The sequence below is a fragment of the Chenopodium album genome, chromosome 23 (genome assembly GCF_948465745.1).
Source record: "Chenopodium album chromosome 23, dcCheAlbu1.1, whole genome shotgun sequence".
NCBI classification, from domain to species: domain Eukaryota; kingdom Viridiplantae; phylum Streptophyta; class Magnoliopsida; order Caryophyllales; family Amaranthaceae; genus Chenopodium; species Chenopodium album.
The window spans coordinates 33,984,638-34,003,564 of NC_137856.1; the positions used below are offsets into that span (position 1 = coordinate 33,984,638).

General features: G+C 34.9%; 3 protein-coding genes and 1 pseudogene across 5 annotated transcripts; 2 read left to right on the top strand and 2 right to left on the bottom strand.

Moving 5' to 3' along the window:
• Window positions 1-1,517: 1,517 nt before the first annotated feature.
• Window positions 1,518-5,434, bottom strand: LOC145607806 (chloroplastic import inner membrane translocase subunit HP30-2-like). Its single transcript, XM_081663402.1, has 6 exons — window positions 5,004-5,434; window positions 3,800-3,915; window positions 3,252-3,378; window positions 2,681-2,832; window positions 1,836-1,898; window positions 1,518-1,743 (listed from the first exon to the last, which is right to left on the bottom strand). Exons 1-6 carry the CDS (start codon window positions 5,301-5,303, stop codon window positions 1,710-1,712), a joined length of 792 nt encoding a protein of 263 aa, XP_081519528.1. The 5' UTR covers window positions 5,304-5,434; the 3' UTR covers window positions 1,518-1,709.
• An 801-nt stretch (window positions 5,435-6,235) lies between these two features.
• LOC145607811 (uncharacterized protein At5g43822-like) lies at window positions 6,236-9,613 on the top strand. Of its 2 annotated transcripts, none has more exons than XM_081663408.1 (6): window positions 6,236-6,482; window positions 6,596-6,714; window positions 7,608-7,787; window positions 8,071-8,127; window positions 8,525-8,589; window positions 9,199-9,613. In XM_081663408.1, exons 1-6 carry the CDS (start codon window positions 6,351-6,353, stop codon window positions 9,240-9,242), a joined length of 597 nt encoding a protein of 198 aa, XP_081519534.1. In that variant the 5' UTR covers window positions 6,236-6,350; the 3' UTR covers window positions 9,243-9,613. The 2 variants fall into 2 exon arrangements, with proteins under 2 accessions (XP_081519534.1, XP_081519533.1); XM_081663407.1 differs by having other exon boundaries at window positions 6,244-6,482; window positions 6,596-6,718; window positions 7,612-7,787; window positions 9,199-9,600.
• Window positions 9,614-11,171: 1,558 nt separating this feature from the next.
• LOC145607809 (uncharacterized) lies at window positions 11,172-15,878 on the top strand. Its single transcript, XM_081663406.1, has 12 exons — window positions 11,172-11,484; window positions 12,322-12,589; window positions 12,805-12,872; window positions 13,137-13,347; window positions 13,492-13,553; window positions 13,631-13,684; window positions 14,084-14,201; window positions 14,644-14,690; window positions 14,830-14,856; window positions 15,188-15,263; window positions 15,375-15,505; window positions 15,608-15,878. The coding sequence occupies exons 1-12, from the start codon at window positions 11,437-11,439 to the stop codon at window positions 15,698-15,700; spliced, it is 1,203 nt and encodes a 400-aa protein (XP_081519532.1). The 5' UTR covers window positions 11,172-11,436; the 3' UTR covers window positions 15,701-15,878.
• LOC145607438 (pathogenesis-related thaumatin-like protein 3.5 pseudogene) lies at window positions 15,844-17,835 on the bottom strand (annotated as a pseudogene). Its single transcript, XR_014105562.1, has 3 exons — window positions 17,343-17,835; window positions 16,689-16,956; window positions 15,844-16,583 (listed from the first exon to the last, which is right to left on the bottom strand). The product of XR_014105562.1 is annotated as a pathogenesis-related thaumatin-like protein 3.5 pseudogene (transcript).
• Window positions 17,836-18,927: the final 1,092 nt, after the last annotated feature.

An 18,927-nucleotide genomic window follows, 5' to 3' on the forward strand; every position in this document is an offset into this window, starting at 1 on the left:
TTAAATTTCGCTAATAATATATACCTCTCTTGTTAAAAAAAAAAAAAAAAAAATTTCCTTTGTCAAAGAAACAATTTAACTGATAATATATCTAATTATCAATAATAAACATTATAACAATTGAATATTAATAAATTATTCATTGAGATGATTCAAACAAGTAACCATAAAATTATATGTTTTCTTATGTATAAATCACAATCATTAGCCAAAGTAAATTAGATAAATAAATCAGAAAGTCAAAACGTTTTATTTATTTAAACATAGAGAAATTATATGTAATTCGTATACGGGTATAAAAATTTACAAAAAGATTTCCTGGTTTCATTGAGAAATTTCCTAAAAGTGTTATTAATCCACATTGCATTAATTTGTGCATAAAACAGTTTCCTCATACTTGTAATTTTTTTTTAATCACTTTTAATGGTAACAAAAATATCACGATTTAGCTTTAAATCTCACATTTTTTTAGTTTGATATTTAGTTATTATGGTTCATATACTTGAAAGTAGGTGAGAATATAAGGAAACTCTACTCCAAGCACCCTCATTCGAAATTTCAAATGGTTAAGTCTGGTTAAAAGTGAAGGGATAACTTCAACAAGACAATGGCCACATAGCCCACATTACAATCAGTTACCTTTCAAAAATCCAAATTTGGTTAAAATTATGGAGTACTTCGTATCATAGACCTGAAAAATGTCAATTTTGATCCAAATAGATAATGAACATATACTTTATACTTTAAAATATTTGAAACTTCGATATTAGTATAGTTTAAAAGTCTAAAATAGAACAAAGGAAGTACTTCGCAGAATCACGGAGTAGATATTTAAACCACTCTTTAAATTCAAAAGTGGCAAACTCCTTGATACATGAAAAAAATAAAGCATAAAAAAACCGAGAAGAGTGAAAAAGACTCCACACAATGAGCTAATTAGAAGCCTTGACGTATAAAATAGAGGCTCAAAACTCAAGTTGAAAGAGTAGAAGAGACGTAATAGCAATCAATTAGAGCAAAATCTAGCAAGTCTAAAAAATTTATCAGCAACAGTTGGACAATCAATGTTGGAAACTTAAACAGGACAAAGTTTAATGGCCATGTTTCTATCACAAATAAGTGTCATCTAAACCTCTATGCACACTCGGGTGGTATGTAACGTGTGTAGGGGTACCAGAAATGTAATTATATGTGCCTAAGAAACAAAATTAGAGATATTCTCTCCAACATTTTTTTATTCAGGCTTCAGTTAGACGAACCAATATATGGCAACTGTGAAGTACAAGAAAACCTTGGCAGATTAACAATTTTTCGCAGACTTTGAAGTGTTTAGATTCAGCTAATGCTGCACTAAATTAGATGAAACTCCTTGAATGCCAAGGTTTTCATGTAGCATGATATTGGTAGAATGGTAGCTAGGAAGCTGCACAAGATTGTTACCGCCATGTAAAAGTATTTAAACCTAGCTACTACATCCGCAAAATTTCGCCTCTTATTGTTATTAATTGGAATAATACTGTCAAAAACCTAATTGTTCACATAAATAAATAAGAATTCAAAGTAACTACAACATACTCGTAGATAAAAATTTAACAACAACAATCTACCTTTGAAATGAAATTCCACCTACAGTACAGGACTCAACTCCCCTCTACCGATAAAATATGTTTTGCTGTCCTGTAAGCTTGCTTGACAACAGTGTAAGCACTCTACTTTTTTCGCCTCTCTTTAAGCTCTGGATCCCTGATCAAGTTATACCCAAAAATAACAAATATACAAAAATTAGATCGGATTCATACTAAATGCCATTCATGAAATGGAGCACAAGATCAAACCTTTCAATTTGGTCAAGAATGAGAAGCCTTGGGCCAGGAGGAATCTTTACATCTCTAAGAGCACTGAAAATACATGCAAATCATTCAAAGACGTTAGCATTCGTGAAAATGCAAATGTGCATATAAGCAATAACAGGTGCTACAGTTGGACTAATTCGGAAGTTTCTATCAAATCTATTTCACTTTTACTATTTTAGTTCTGTGATTAAACAAAACTGGGGAAGAAACACGAAAATCAAGGTTATAAATCACATTAGAAAGTTAGAAAAACGCGTATCTAAAGAGCAGAGAGTCCAGATCTATCAGTGATTTATGTCTGCCTGATCCTTCTTCTCTCCTTACCTCTCCTGCTTCCCTATCTATCATCTAATCTCATGGAGATCTCATGATTGGACACGAAGGAGATGCTGTTAAGAGTTAGTTTACAAGATTGCAGACTTTGGAAAGACCAAAAACTTCAAGCAGTGCTTAAGAGAAGAGAATAGAAATCAACACTCCCAATAGTTCAATTTTTATTTTCCAAATATCCACAATTATATCTAGATTACTCAGATAGTCAGACCTGGAGAGTTGGATATGGGTACATACCAGGCGTAAAACAACATTAGGGAAATTTTGAAATTGTTTAGCTCCAAGTGACCAAGGGTTAATTTTATGTTGGAATATGTGGTATGAAGGGTACTTGAGGTGAATTGGAAAGGCCAAGTAATACAGAGTTACAGATTATAATACTAATGAACAAATTTAACCCATTTTCAGCACCACCAGATCTATCAGTCTACAATCTACTGCCGATACAAAAAATAAAATGAGAGACGACAAGAAAGATGACCACAGATACTTACCTATCATTGAGCAATGGCAATGTACGATCATTCAGCAGGCCTTTCTTAAAGTTCTTTTCATAGCTCTGGAGGCCAAGGCTAAACAACAAACTTCTTGTTTTAGCGTAGAACGGATCATCTTCCACCACTGGTTTAGAGAACTTTTCTCCCAGCTGCATAAATAAAAGGCTAATTACCTCAATAGATTTAAAAGATAAAATCTTTATACTAAACCTATGAAGCACAATAGCAGTGTCAGTGAGAAACAGTTGTTGAACTGATCAGTTATCACTTCAAATCTTAAACACCGCAACATTATAGGCAAGGGGGCCAGGAAGATGGCAAAAACCCAGGTGCTGAAAGTCTCAACATGCACTAACACGACACCAGTCTACACTATTAATATGTCTTCTCAGCTCATCCAGTACAAGAATTATCTCTCATCAAGAATCAAGGTTTGCTTATCAGGACTCAAAAGTCCATATTCTCAGTTGATCAAGCTCATCAGTATGGATACTGCTATACTGGAATGTGAAAAGAATAAGGTATAAAGAAGTAAAATTAATAAGACTAGAGAAAAGACATTACAAACCTTGTAAATTCCTCCTTGAGCAAGGGCAAAAAAGGCTCCTGATGAGACCGCACTGGAAACTTGGTTTGGCCCACCCATACCACTGACCAAAGAAAACATGGCTCCAGAACCAAATGCTGCTGCCATGCTGCAATTTATCAAGTTAATACATATATAAACATGTATGACAAAGAGATTATAAACACACAAACAATAGAAATAAAGTGACACAAGGGAGGTGTCTCCTAAACCAGGAATTTCTAGTAAAAAAAATAAATTAAAAAATTAACCCAATACTTCAACAATTGATGGCCTAGCTAACAATTATATTGTTTGACTTAATCAATTTGTTCATATTTCCCAGGTCAAGAATTAGAGCTGAAATATAGAGGCAAGAGCACCATTGCCAACAACCAACAAAAACAAAATCAATACTTGCACAGTGAAGCAAAACAAAAGGGTAGATAAAAATAAAAGTCACGCTGCGAGAACTACAAAATGGTTTTATAGCAAGAATGAACAGCAAGCCTCTGAAAATTATCGACAAATGAGAAATTAGGAAAGCTTACCTGGACCATACATCCTCCTTCCCTTTGATTCTCCTCAAAACAGTGGAGATGCCAACATTGACACCTGTCATGACAGCAAAGTTGCGAGCTTGAACCAATGGACCCCCAGAGAGAGCCTATAAACAAGAAAAGACTTTATCAAGACTAACACCAAGCACAAGCTGATATACTTCCCCAATTTTTTAGTAAATGTCTTTGAAAGTTACGCTCACATATCAAGGAAATGTTAGTTACTTAGTTATTGCATTGATATTCAGGACACACAGATAAAATAACAGAGATTGTAGGACATCAATACATAAACTAGATATTGATACAGCAGCTTTGAATTATATCAACTCCTTCCATGAAGGGAGCCTGCATCCGCCATGAAAGTAACTAGTTTTCTTCAAATGTAGCGAAAAGTAGGACTAAAACCCATATTTTGTGCTTACAAAAATAAAAATCAAACTCTCTGTTTTCTATATAATTTTAAAATGAAAATCTGATGTGTCTACAATCTATGAAGCCACCCCCATCCCAAAGGTGTAAGCTCCCCAACAAGGAGCTCAATATTTTACTCATAGGTCAGTACCAAAATGAAAGTATAGGGACTTTTTCTACAAATGTATTGGTGAGAAGTAGCACTAGAGATCCCAACCTTAACACACAAACGAAAATCAAAAGTAGTTAATTTCTTATGGAAACCCATAGTGTCTACAATCTATAAAGCGAAAAACTAAGCAAGATATAACAATTTGAGCTCCCCAACACGGAGCTCACATTTGGCCAGTTCTAAAACGTGATTATAGGGACTCAATGAGCACAACTCAACCCTCTTTATAACCAAAATTCATTTTCAGGTAATTGAACAATAATCCTAAAATCAACAAACAGAATATGCGCCCCATGGTTCCGAACTTCCAATCCTATGTGGAAGATATCAGGGGATTCATTCTCAAAATCAATGAAAAATGGAATGATATATAACCATCTAATATACAAGAACACTCGACCCACATTAAACATATACCCAAAAACAATTAAATTATGCACTACCCACAAAATAACAGTCATACACTCATACCCACATTAAACATATAACCAAACACAATCGAATTATTCACTATCCCACATAATAACACTCAAATTAACATAAAAAACATCAAATTTCATCCAAAAAGAATACAATAGAATGAAAAATGAAGAAAACTCGAAATTAAACCTGGGCTTGTTTTAAACTAGCCATAGCATTAGGGTCAAGGCTACCAGGAGGAGGCTGCATAGGCATGGAGGAGGATAAATCCTGTGTAAAGGTACCCATTAGACCACCAATAAGGGCACCTTGAATGGCCCCACCAGCAGTAACAACAGCAGCTTCAACAGGAATAGATTGTTTAGAAAGCCAAGATTTAACGTTAACTTCCAATTTCTTGATTTCAGATTGAATTTGGGTAATTGGGTTTTGTTGAATTAAACCCTTTGGTGAATTAACCGCCATTACATCTTGCTTTCCATCTCCCATGGTGGATTGTTTTTCTGGGGTTTTAGGGGTTTTTGGGGAGAAGATGAGAAGAGGGGTTTTCAGAGTTGTGTGGATGGATAGATAAAATGGGAATTTTGAGTGGCAAAAGACAAGTTTTTGCTGTCACTCGACCCAATTCCCTAACCTGGCAAATAGGTGTGGGAGTTTATTGGCTTACCTATATTTGGAAAGGGGATTTTAATTGTGTAATGGTTTATTAATTAAAACGCAAAATTAATCTAAAATATAGATTATACGAGTAGCATGAGTGTGCAGATCAACACAATTTTAAACGAGTGAGCGCACTCTAAATAAAAATAAAAAATTATATCAGATGCACGAAATAACATACTTTGCATCTTAAATTTTTACATCGTAACTATATCATGTTTACCCTCCATTTTAGGTAGTTTGTTATGTAGACTTTGTTGCTATGAAGTTTAGGAAATGTTCCTTAAGACCAGGGAACTTAGTGCATGAATTTCAATCTCAAGCATACATTGATATACATTCTAATTCATTTGACAAGTACTTTAAGGCTTGTTTAATTAAATTAAATAATTAAATAGGGTTTAAATTAAGTAAATCATCAAATTTATATTAAAATGTAAATGTCAAGTTTTATATTGAAATTTCTTTTCACTTGAATCGAAAGATTTCCCATACAACGGTTGCACCACATGACAATACAACCCTCTCATATTCTCAACAAACTTCAATGTTACATACTTATCCAATTAATTGGGGACATGCGTCACGCACTCACATCCAGCACCACCGCCATCTCGTCCGTTGTCCCAAACACCATCCTTGCGCCACCACCACCAGCTCTTAAGTTGTTTTAAATTTACACCCTCAAGGGGCCCCAATTCCAACCCTAAGTACTGTTTATAATTCAAAACCTCAACTAGTCGGCTCCTAACCAACTCAACACTCTCACTAGTGCACTTCTTTCACTTCCTCAGACAGCCAGACCACCCTGCCGCGACTCCCACCACCGCCTCCTCCGCCACAACCACCATCTATTAAACACTTCTTTCTCTTGTTATGGAGAATATACTCAAGAAATATCAACAAAAATTTAAGAAAGTTCGAGAAGAACTGGATTATTGGGAAGACCTTCAATCCCGCTTACTCTCTCAGTTTTCTAATGCTTCTTCAATTATTGGAAGAATTGAGGTCTCTAATTTTTTAAAATTCACTCTTTTTTTATATCTGATTTTGTGGTAGATTAAAGTTTCAATCTTGGTGCATTAATTATTTGAATATAATTTTGGTAAAATTTTGTTCAGGTGATTGGAGATAAGAAGAATTATGGTGGTTTGAAGGGTGTTGATGGGATTGAAGATGCAGTTTTGCAGAAGCAAATGGAGTCTTTGGAGACAATTTTGCTCTCAATTAAGAAGACTATGTTAGTTCAATTTGTTTATCACAGCATTTAATTTTGTTCTTGTTGCTTTGTTGTTTGCAATTGAACATCTTTTTTCTTGAGAGTTCTTCATTTCACCTCAAGCACCCATATGGCCATATACTTCTGTTTGTAACATAAGTTGGTCAATTTCATACATGGCCGTGTCTGGCCCTTCTAGACTAAAGACCCTAAATTGTGTCAGTAGTTTTGTGGTAAGAAGATTATGTGACTTGTGTGTTCACAAATTGAAGTTTAATTAGGCTAAGTGTAGTCAATTGGCAAAACATTATAGTTGACAATTGATTGATATTTAGGTTTGAAAAAATACAATCATTGCTCATCATGGTTCATGAAAATAATTATGTCTTTTCTGCTGTATGAGATTAATGGCTAAATTTGCTTCTAACTGACAAGAATTGGCATATAAGCATGTAACCTTACTGATGATATGGCGATTGGATATAGTCATTAGAGTTGGTATAGCTAAAAAGAAAAAAAAAAAAGAGATCAATGTGACATTAAAGATTGTAGTACAACATTAGAGTTATGATAAGGGTTTTGTCTAGTGTATGAAAGTTTTAAGTTTCACTTCAATTTATGCTGCAAAGTTGGTAATGTGCAAAGTCTTTTTGAATAAAATTTTGTGTGGATTTATGAGGTGGATGAGCTTAGTTCTGCATAATTTACTGAACTTCTTTTGGCACATATATTCTATCTCTGGATTTTAATTGTAAATGACAGAAACTATGATAGTGATTATATCTTGACCTTTAGCTTCTTTGGATGTTTTTGGTTTGGTGGATGTTTCCCCTCGTATTTAAAGAGGAATTAAATTGTATGATAGCATGATATTGAATACTTCAGACTTTAAAGTAATTGGGAGCTGTGTGTAGGGAGGATTTCCACAGTATTGTACTGTCTCTGGAAAAGATGGTCAGAGACAGTAGGCAGCTTGTTGGAAGAGGATCTCATGTGCTTTCCACTAAACAACTGCAGCAAAGGGTGGGAATTAAACCAAGTCTTTCAGATTGCTTAGATGGGCTTGCTATTTTGCAGGAGATGCACAGCTCTGAGTACGTTCAACTTGGCTTCTTTGTTTTTGCTTGTTCTTATTCATAAGAATTGGTTTTATGACTTATGATCACCAAGGTATAAATTGTAAGGGTGGACTGATACATTTAAGGATTATCTTTCCTCATTGTTTACGATTAGTCGCTTGTTTCCAACCATCAGGGGGATTTGAGGGATTAGGTTTTTTGCTATCTCTCTGTAATGAAGCCTTAATTATCTTTTTTCTCAAATGTCAAGACTGTCAAAGCATATTAAACCTTACATTATCTTCCGTTTTCTATGTAGGTACCGTCTTAAATCTTCAGTGGTTTCTGCACTCTTGAGTATTGCTTTAAAGCCCAGGTACAATAAGATAAGAAATGGGTTTAATGCAATATTCCGTAATCACTAACGGCTGTGAGTTCTTAGAATTAAGAATTAGAATAAGAAGAAAAAAGGGCTTGTCGTTGTTAATGTTTTGCATTATTGAAAATTATCTACTATACAGTTCAGAAATTGGAGAATTTCTGATGTTCCTATCAATTCCTAAGGGATGTTATTACATTGCTGTGACATGTGGCTATTTTTGTCATATGGTCTGCTATTGTTTATAGATATATGTTATCTATGTTGTGGAACCATAAGATCTTAGAAGTTTCATAAGCATTGCTTGGGTTTGAAAATCTTGTGTTACAAATGCACTTGTTGGCCATTATTGTCTTGATATTTGTGATTCTAACTAAGGCTCAATTCCATTCAGTTCCAAAGATTTGGGAGCATTGCGTCAGCTTTTGTTCGATCAGCCAAATATTCCGAGAGATGAAGGTATGTATGCTGTCATTGGCATAAATGCTGCAGCTTAAATATCCTCCTTGAACAAGGCCTTTTGATTTACGTGTACTAGTATCTGCAATTCTATGTGACAACTTACTCAAATATTCCAATGTCTCCGTACTCACTCCCATCTGTATTTTATCTGCCTTGTAATTTAATTTTGGATTTTGACTGGATCAATGGGATGGCCAAGTATTGCTTTTGCATATGACAAAACATAGGCTTGTTACACTTCCCTCTCAGACTCAGCATTGACCTTTTAAATCCCATCCTTCTTCACGTTTAGTTTGTACTTTTTCCTTCTGACTTTATCTACTTTTTGCACACTTAGTAAACTTTATTTTTGTCAACTTTGCCTGAAAGTGGTAGTTGATCTGGTTGACATAAGAGAGGTTTGATCTAGAAAAATGTCTGCAGCTTGTAAAAAATTTGGACTAAGCAGATAAAGTAGTGATTGTTGTTTTCCATGTTATCTTAGCATCTCTTTTCTATTCTGTTGCGGGGCTTGCAGTAAGCCGAGAAGCTTTCGTATAACTGTGACTTTGATGAGCTGCCTGTAGAAATAGAAGTTCTTATGTCATCTCATGTTGTGGATTGCAGTACAGTTAATCTATGATATCATATTTGCCGAAGACATTTCTTGAGTTAGATATTGGTCATCTGTCATTTGAAGCTGGACTTTTGTAAAAGTACTGTTCAGCCTTGATCAACTGGACTTCAGTCATTTAAAGCTTGATCTCTGTGACATGGTTGGCGGGGTTATGGCATCACAGTACTCCCTCACTGAAGTACATCTAATGAGGATGCATCTCAGTATTACATGTAGCTGCAGGTTTCCTGTGCAGATGATATTCAAGATAATACTGAAGCCCTTGAGCCTCTCTGGTGTTCTTTTATTTATATAATTATTTATATATATTATTCTGGGAAAAATCCCAGGTGAACAGAAAAACTTAGCTTGTATAACATATATATTGTGTGCCAATATCTCTATGATCAGTCACATCAATTAATTTTTTTGGTAATTATCAGCATGTTCTTCCTCTTTGTTGCATAGAAGTCTTGCTTGTTATGCCTAATACCTATAAATGACCAGCACTCTTTAGACCAGTAAATTATTGGCTAAATTTCCATTCTTAATTTGAAACAAATACATAGAAATCAAGTGAAATACAATGAACAATATCAAGCTTATGCATCATAGGGACACAGCGTATACTACAGTTACAGTGATTAAGCAAACATCATTCAGAAACCATTCACAATAACATCTTCATTCCTCAGCATCATAGCAATTATCCTTAACTGGCAGCAGGAGACTTCAGAAGACTGAGGAGCATGACTATTCCACAGTCTGACCTCTGAAACATGGCAATCACCAAGAGTCACTTTGATAAACAGTCTGAAAGAATGCTTGGCCATCTTTTCCTTCATATGGATCGGTTAAGCGTTGCCTCTCAGTAGGGCAGATAGCAGAGACGATAGTTGATATAGTCATCAAACTCATGCTTATCAAGACTACTGTTCCGGTAGCTAACAAAATGAATGAAACCATTTTCAGTAAAGGTTTTGTTCCTCTTTTTTTTTTTTTTTTTTTTTTTTTTTTTTTTTTTTTTTTTTTGGTTTTTTGAATGTTTTTAGCTGTTAGTCTGAAAACTTTTTTGCTCATTTAATCATAATTATTTTGTCTTCCTCATCTCCTTTTATATTGTTCTTTAACCCTTTCTAATTCTGTAAAGACATTTTGGTTCTTTTTACCATTTCCAAGGTTAATGCTTTGATAATTTCTATTTGGCCTAAGCTATTTTCATAGTGTCCTTTTTCCTTTCCTTAACGAATATCTCAAACTATAAAAATTTGTTTTATTATAAGAAATAACTTTGAAATGTACATTTGAAAGTTACAAATATATTCTGTAATGCAATTTCAACTAATAGAAAATTAAAGTTTGCAACCCCTTCTATACTTTTTCAACAGCATTGTTGATTTGATCCATCTTTTTTCATTCCACCTGATTTCTTAAGTAAACTAGCTTTCCTTTTTTTTTTTTTTTTTTTTTTTTTATTATTTTTTTTTATTCTACATTAGAGTTTTACATGTTCGTGTGACGAGGTTTTACGGACTAGTATTATTTTGAAATTTATGTTTTTTTTTTTTTTTACAAGTTCGAATTTTATGTTTAGAAGTTACAGAGTATTTAGGTTTTTGGTGAACATTCTTCTTTACCTACTACTCGTAATTTGATATATTGGGAAGATATATTGGGTGTTTTAGGATCACCATGTGATCTAAATTCCCTATAATTTACTAATTAACACAAATGTACTACTCCATATATAAAAGCTATACTATACAAGTAACAATAATATTTAAAAAAAAAAAAAAAAAAAGCCTTTTAATATCTTTTTAATGTGTGATAAGTTGAAATTATAATTATTTATACGGTAAATAAATAAAAAAAAATAAAAATCATACATTAAAGTTCATTTGAAAAAAAAAACATTAATAATAAAAAAAAAAATCATAATTTCCCTCCAATTAATTTGTCTAAACCGTCCTCCCGCCAGTCGCCGCCCTCCACCACTTTGAACAACCACTTTACCCCCTTTTTCTTCCAATCCTAAAACCCTAATTTATATCACTGAAAATATTCGCACAATTTTGATTTAATTGTCACTCGAATTATAATCTGGTAAAACCCTCTAGTTCGATTTTCCCAATACTTGCTACTTGGATCCAATCACTACAACAATTCTACAGTATCAGTTTTGGTCGAAACGTTTCTATCTTAGTGTTTTTTCTTAGTTGCAGAAACGCTGGAAATTTCGAATCTTGAAGATGGGAGATTCTAGGGAGGCATCTCCTGATTGGTTGCGTTCTTTTCAGGTATTTTTTTATGCTTAAATTCAGTTTCTAAGTTATGGGTTGCTGAATTTTTACTTGAAATATGTTAAGAGTTTTGGTTGATGGATTAGGGTATTTGAAGAACTGTGTAATGTTCATGATTATATTAGCTTATGGTTGATTTTATGTAGCAATAAGCTCATTTATCAGTTCAGTCTTCAGTGTGTACTAATGTATAATTTTTGGAGAAGTGATGTTTGAAGTAGTTCAGTGACATAGTTGAAGCGTTCAAGATGTGTTACGATAATGATGTTGAAGGGAGTGGTGTTAATTGATTGTCTTTCTGGTTGAAGTGTGCTTAGTTAAGGGTAGCTTGTTGAGTTGCTGGTATGGTGCTCTTGTTGTGGCAAATTTGCCGGAAAAAGGATGTATCTTGAGCTTGTTCGAAAGGTTTATCGGTTTCGGTTTCTGTGCAGATTGTTAGGGTAAGATTGCTTGCGTGCTGTATCCTGAGCTTACCAAAACCTACACCTACTATGATGGGATTCTAGATCTTGTTATATTTTTGTGGTAGTATCGGATTGAATAACAGGATAGGGCACATTTGGGGGTTTAGCTCTCTGATATTATGACTACAAATTTGATCAAGCAACTGTATGAGATCAGTTTTTTTTTTATTGAATGCGAGATTCAGGAGGTCTAAGGACCAAATGACCAATGTGGCTTTTATTTACATAATAGTTGTCTTAAATTGGCAGAGAATTTGACCTTTTTATCTGTTCTTTAAGGGTAGTAAGCTGTAAATATATCTATTTACATTGAGAAAATGTCTGGCTTGCATGTTCTTGTGTTCTTGAAAATCTAAATATTGTGGAACAGGCTCCTACTCAATCTATCACAACATTGTCTTCTGATTCTGAGCCTTCTAGTGACAAAAGCCCTGCAAGAGACGATAATGATATAAAGCATAGAACATCAAACTTATTAGAGGAAGACGGGGAAGAGGATGAAAAAAATTGCAAGATTTCCTTGAAGACTCATACAAAGAAGTCATCTAACAAGAAGTCACCTGACAAGAAGACAACTAAGAAACGATTGAAAGCTGGTGATGAAACAACTGCCAAAAGGATAAAAACAGAAAAAAGAGGTCTGTAAAACACTATTACCTATTGTCTTGAAACGATCTCATATGAACAAATAAAAGTGCTATTGGTTCTAATCTTTGAAGTTCTAGGTTGAAACTTGACATATCCATGCTCAATAGTTTTCTGATGTTTACCATTCAACAAATTCTTCTCCTAAAAAAAATCCTGATATCTCTATAGTGTAGTATGTTCTTGATGTGATCTCTTTATGAAACAGGGAGTGAAGATGATGAAAATGTTAAGAGAGAAGAAATATCTGATAAATCGGCAGAAACTCCTGCAACTGTAAGTTTCATGCTAAGCCTTCAATAGTTCAATGAGTTCAATCTGTATTAAAATACTCCCTAATTTAAATCCACTCGGATTAAGCTTGAAAAGACAATAATCTATTGCTGGCTTGAGACTTGAGAGTCATGTGGGTGCACCCATTATTGCTTTGCATTGAGATGCAGTAATGGCTCTCTTATGCTTCTTCATCTTCAGGCAGGCTCTGTGAAGTTTGCTTATTTGCTTGCCGCTGATACAAATTTGTGTGTTATTATTTAACAGGCACCAATTCATTCAGTTTGTGATCTGTCATCAGATTCTGAATCCAATTTAGATGCAACTATGAGGGAAAAGAAAGAGATAGATGAGGATGATGATGATGACGACACTGCACTCATAAGTACAGTCATAGGAAAATCTACAAAGAAACAGATGAAACAGGAAGATGTTCAACCGACAGAGAAGAAAACTCATGAGCCTGTGAAAATGGAAGGTAGATTAGTTTAATTTTTAATATGGCTTGTAAAAAATCAAAATTTTAGTTTCATGGTTGTTTAGAGCCAGAGGTACTTCTGTTAAATTTATTTTAAATAAGTCATTTCTGGTAAATAATGTTTTGTGTATATGTGTGTGATAGGAGAGGTTGGCAATATGGATATCGCAGAGGAAAACAAACTTGAGAAGCAAACTGAAGCTGCAGTGAGAGACATTAATATCTTGATATTGCATGTGTCTAATCTTTGGTTTGCTGATTCACCTTTTTATGCTGATTGTAGGCTAGCTCCTCTACTTTGCCTTTGATACTGCCTGATAAAGTACATCGCTCTAAGGTAAGAACTTTTATGTTTTTAATTTTTTTGCCCTTTTTAAGCTCAAATTTGTTATCTTACTTAACATGTTGTTTGAGATAATCGTGTCACCTCCATCTCTTCCTTCTCTCCCTTCCTTACTTTCTTGTAGTTAATCCTATATTTGCAGCAAAATGATTTTTTGAGTTTCATAACTTCACCTTATCTGCAACAAATGAATATTTTATGCCTCACAAATACTACCTCCGTTACATATTATTTGCAACGACTAGACATTTTCCCTCTTTACTTTATGTCAAATCATTGCAAATAATATGTAACGGAGGCAGTAATACCATTTTGTTGCATATAATAAAAAACAAAGGTAGTAAATGATATATAATTATTTCTTTTAGTAATATGAAGTATATGGTTTTTCAGGCACTTGTTGAGTGTGAAGGTGAATCAATTGATTTGAGTGGTGATATGGGTGCTGTTGGACGAGTAATTATTTCAGAGACTCCTTCAAAAGAGTCTGAAATGTTTCTAGATCTAAAAGGTTTGTGTTTTGAGCAATTGTAGCCTTCGATAGATAGCTAATGTACATATAAGTATTTTTTTTGGCTAACAAATCTTGCCCTTTAAATTAAAAAATAAAAAAATTAAACTGCTATTAACAACTTTTAGGGACATTCTTTTATATATATAAATGTTGCTGATGTTCTGTCTTTTGATGCAGTGGTAACTGTTGATCCTCTATTCGACTATTCCTTTAGGCATCTCATCTTATGTCCAGTCACTTTTTATTTTTTCCAAGTCAGTATCTTAGTGAAGCAAATGTCATTAGCCTAAGATTAGAGTTTCAATGCTGTTGAGGTGGCATATTCAATATACTAATATAGGATGGGACACACAGTACTACTGTAGGTCTTTCCTGATATGCATATACATCCTGTTTACTCAATTCCTTGTTAAAATTTTCTATTTTGGTGGTAATGCAGGAACCATATACAAGACTGTAATAGTTCCTTCAAGGACTTTCTGTGTGGTACGTTGTACGTTACCATATCCTTCTATATTTTCGACATTAAATGTCTTTACCTTTTGCTGTGGCTAAATTTTTTCATTCGCTATGTGAAAGTGATACCTTATGTAGAAGAACCTTAATCTGTGTAATTTTTCTTCAGGTTAGCATTGGTCAGTCTGAGGCCAAGGTATGTCTGTATGATACCTACACCTTTATCATTTACATTTTCTCTTTTTTTATTTTTTTTATTTTTCATTTTTCATTAATTCAAAGATGTCCTATATTCTTCTCCAAATCAAGTGTCTGAAATTGTACTTTGCTCATTACATTTCGGTTAAGACACCAAAATTCTATGTCCCATATTAGGTGAATGTGCTCTTCTCGTCCACAATGATGAATTAGGTTGGCTTCCTATAGAGGTTTAATCTAGAATTTTTCATCTAATCAAGAAGGATATAATAAGATTGTGTGAATCACTTAGTGATGAAAATTCATTTGTTCTAGTATCTCTTGTGCAGATAGAGGCCATCATGAATGATTTTATTCAGCTTAAACCACAATCAAATGTTTATGATGCTGAGACTATGGTTGAAGGTTAGTTTTTTAACCTTTGAAGTCCTTTTGTAGCCTCATTCTACTCAGATTCATCGTGCAGCTCCTGTGTTGCTATGAGGCTTTATCTGATGCTAAAATTTCTGTGAGTAGGAACACTGGAAGGGTTCAACTTTGACTCAGATGATGAAACTGATAAGATGACCAAGGATGGTAAAGGTGATCAGAATGAGGGTGAAGAGAAACCTAACAAGAAAACTAAAGGAAAAGCAGACAAAAAACCGGTATGTACTAAACAATTCACAGTAGTTATGATGTAATATAATACTAGTATGTTCCTTGAGATAATTTTTTCCTTATCTATGCATGGTTACTAAACCATGAAGGCTGCGACTAAAAAGAAGGGGAAAGATGTAGGAGGGAAACAGCCGAAGAAAAGGAAACCTCAGGCACCAAAGAAAGGCAAGGCTAAGAAGTAAATTATGAGATTTGTTTTACTGTTAATAGGTTGTACACCAGTTAGGATATATTCTTGTAGCTGCCAAGATAAACCAAGATAGTCCAATTTTCGATTAGTTTGATCAAAGTTATAGGATATTTATCCTGTGTTCCCTTGTTTTTATTTATTGAATGTGATAACAATTTTCATAATGATAGAGAACATTTATACATATTACATTATAGAATATTTCTTCTATCTTCTATGTGCAAGATGTTAGTAATAATTGAGATCTGTCTATGGACTGTCTAGTAATTTAATTTACAGCTGATCTTCCTTGTGTCATTTGAGTTTTAAAGGAACCGGGTTCCATCTTCTGCATTGATTCTACATTCTCAGAGATTTCCTTTTGTGCTCTCATTTTTCCACGTATAACACCTTCAACCTCTTGTCCTGCCTCTTATCTCCAGCTGAGCTTGTTAATTCTGAATTTCTTTCGCCTAGGGTGCTGAAAGTTTGATCCTGTTCAAGGAACATTTTATCTCAACAACAGCAAACTAATGATCAAAAGTATATGCACATAATTTGGTAGGGCGGTGTATGAGGAGGACATTTCCCCCTCAGATGCCCCGTAACTGTGCTTTTCGAATGGTGAATTGCCCGTGAAGCTTGGCGGTGTATCTTGGCCAATTGGTGCTGGATTGTTGGTGAGGCTTGGAGGTGGCGTATATGAGATACTTGGCGGTGACATAGTTGTGCCACCACTTGGTTGTGAACTGTATGTTGGTGGCGATTCATATGGGATGCTTGGTGGTGACATAGCTGTGCCACCTATTGGTGGTGGACTGTAGGTGGAACTTGGTGGTGAATTATATGGGACATTTGGAGGTGATGTAGCTGGGCCACCAATTGGATTATTTGTCCTGCGCCAGATCAGAAGAAAAGAAAGATCAATTAGAGAAGAGAATACAACATTAATGGTGATGTATAGGATTCAGGGTATAAAGACAGTTAGAAATGGGCATTACATAGCAGCAGATTTGGGGCAGAACAGTATGGCATAATTATTAGCCTTGCATGTGAATGTGCTTGTGCCATCATCAAAGGCATAACTATATGCCCTCGGACAGGCTCTCTTGAAGATTCGTGAATAATATGATGGTTGACATGTTGTCGGGTTAGCAAACTGTCCGCTACAGCAGTATTGGGCTAGTCCAAATGCCTCACAGGCACTTTTGCATGCGATCACTCCCTCTGCTCCATCTTCACCCATCACTTGCAGCTCTTTCGGGCAGCCTGTTTGAGAGAAAATTTCATAGAAAACCATCAGCTAATCTATATAATTCTTACCTGGCAACAAGAAAATCTTATGATCATACATAAAATAAAGAGTAGCGAGTGCTGAGATGCATTATATCATACGACTTGTCATATCCATGATAGGAGCTGTTAGCATAAAAAGATACTAAGATATGCATGCAGGCTCTGTTATCCTTGGCAGCTTCAATTATGCTCTGCTTTACTTTGGTATATACGGCTCGAGATTGGTTCAATTGAACCCATACTGGCTAGGATCGAACCATAGTATCCACACTGAATCTGCCCTCAGCCACCCCTTATCATGTGCATGACAAGTCATATGAGATTGTCATAGCATTAAGGATAAGCAACTTGAAATTTACCCATGTTAAGATCAGAAATACATCCAGTCGCGTTGCAAGCAGCACCATTAGTCCCAGTAGGCCAGGCGACAAGAGGTAGATTATAACCATCCACCATACTAACATCATAGAAATCTTTGTTACCCCCTTGGCCAAATGTGATCTCAAACAGCGAAGCAGGCGGTGTTGCTCCACTCCCACCACATTGCAACTTCCCTCCACAATCACCTGTAAGACACTTCCCTGCACCCGTCTGATCAAACTTGCAGCCTGTCCTAGCCCATATCCTGCCTGACCAACCTGGAACCGTCTCAAGCCTTGCAGTCTTCCCGGAATCTAGCTGAAACCCGGTGGATGAAAGTGGGGGCGTTCCCGACCCAGATAACGTCCCGGGCCATATCGTAAACGGGCAGTTATTGGTTATTGTGAATGTAGAAGAAACTGTGAAAGGAAAGAACAATAATAAGAGATATAAGTTGAAATTTGTGAGCTTAAACAAGAACTTTTTTAGCATTATAAGAGTTGTTATGTGTTGTGCAATAGAAAAGGGAAGGAATTAAGAGAGGGAGGGGTCTATTCTAAGCTATGGTGGTCTTGAGGGTTTAAGGAATTATAGAGGATTTTGGATTTGAAAAATCCGACAATGGAAATACTAAGGTCTACGTTACTTTACTTCATGTATTAGCCGCAATATTAAGTTTTATCTATTTATGTATGTATGTACATTTCTTAGATAGCCTCAACAAAAAGAAATTCCTTTCTTTCAATTATTTTAACAAAGAAGGATTAAAATAGATTGATAAATTGGGAGAGAAGGGTTGATAAGTTGACTTTGCTTGTGTGACAAATTAGGGGCAGTCCAATTTTATTATTGGAAAAGAATCTTAAACATAGGATTTTGATATAAATGGAGGAGTCATAAATGGTGAGTACTAGAAGTTTACTTTGCAGCAAAGAATGAATATTTTGCTTTGATGATACACCAAATAATTCCTATGAGATATTTTGATTACTAGTATTATTATAAGTAGATTCAGAAAAGTATCCTTTGACCTTAGGTTGCCCTAAGTGAAGGTGTATCTTTTGCATAGTGTGAAAAGGTGGGGTGCTATCCCAAATGGTACTACTAGAAATGTAATGTTTCCGTTTTCATGGTGTGGTTCATCTCCCACACCTTTGGGTGCATCAAGGTGGGTCGATGAGCACGGTAGCAACAACATGGTCCATCCATGAAGGAGCAACACTTTCCCTGAAAAGCTCTACTTCTAACAGAGTGGCAACACAGCACAGATTTTTCATTTGCCTGGAATTCTGGTGACAAGAACTGTATTGAAACCAATGCATTGTCATAAATGATCAAAGAGATATAGATTCGATAATCACTGATTAAATTAAATCATTTATTAATACACAATGCTAAAATTCGATTATCACTAATTAAACTACATCAAATGTAATGCTCATACCCTGATCTCACTACTCAGCCATCTCTTACAACTAGACTTTTAAATCATCTTGCAAAACTTATCAGAAATGCTTTCAGACTGCTCTTCATCCAACATAACAATCAAGCCTTCAGAGAATATGACTGTTTCCCATAAAGGAC

Bases quoted from the DNA above. Each gene is read 5' to 3' on its own strand.
- LOC145607806 (XM_081663402.1), bottom strand. From the start codon at position 5,303: ATGGGAGATGGAAAGCAAGATGTAATGGCGGTTAATTCACCAAAGGGT. The intron at 2,833-3,251 runs GTTTGTAATGTC...TTATTTATGCAG, and splicing joins CTCAAGGAGGAATTTACAAG to CTGGGAGAAAAGTTCTCTAA. The intron at 1,899-2,680 runs GTAAGTATCTGT...ATGTATTTTCAG, and splicing joins TTGCCATTGCTCAATGATAG to TGCTCTTAGAGATGTAAAGA.
- LOC145607811 (XM_081663408.1), top strand. From the start codon at position 6,351: ATGGAGAATATACTCAAGAAATATCAACAAAAATTTAAGAAAGTTCGA. The intron at 7,788-8,070 runs GTACGTTCAACT...TTTTCTATGTAG, and splicing joins CAGGAGATGCACAGCTCTGA to GTACCGTCTTAAATCTTCAG. The intron at 8,128-8,524 runs GTACAATAAGAT...AATTCCATTCAG, and splicing joins AGTATTGCTTTAAAGCCCAG to TTCCAAAGATTTGGGAGCAT.
- LOC145607809 (XM_081663406.1), top strand. From the start codon at position 11,437: ATGGGAGATTCTAGGGAGGCATCTCCTGATTGGTTGCGTTCTTTTCAG. The intron at 14,202-14,643 runs GTTTGTGTTTTG...GTGGTAATGCAG, and splicing joins AATGTTTCTAGATCTAAAAG to GAACCATATACAAGACTGTA. The intron at 14,691-14,829 runs GTACGTTGTACG...ATTTTTCTTCAG, and splicing joins CTTCAAGGACTTTCTGTGTG to GTTAGCATTGGTCAGTCTGA.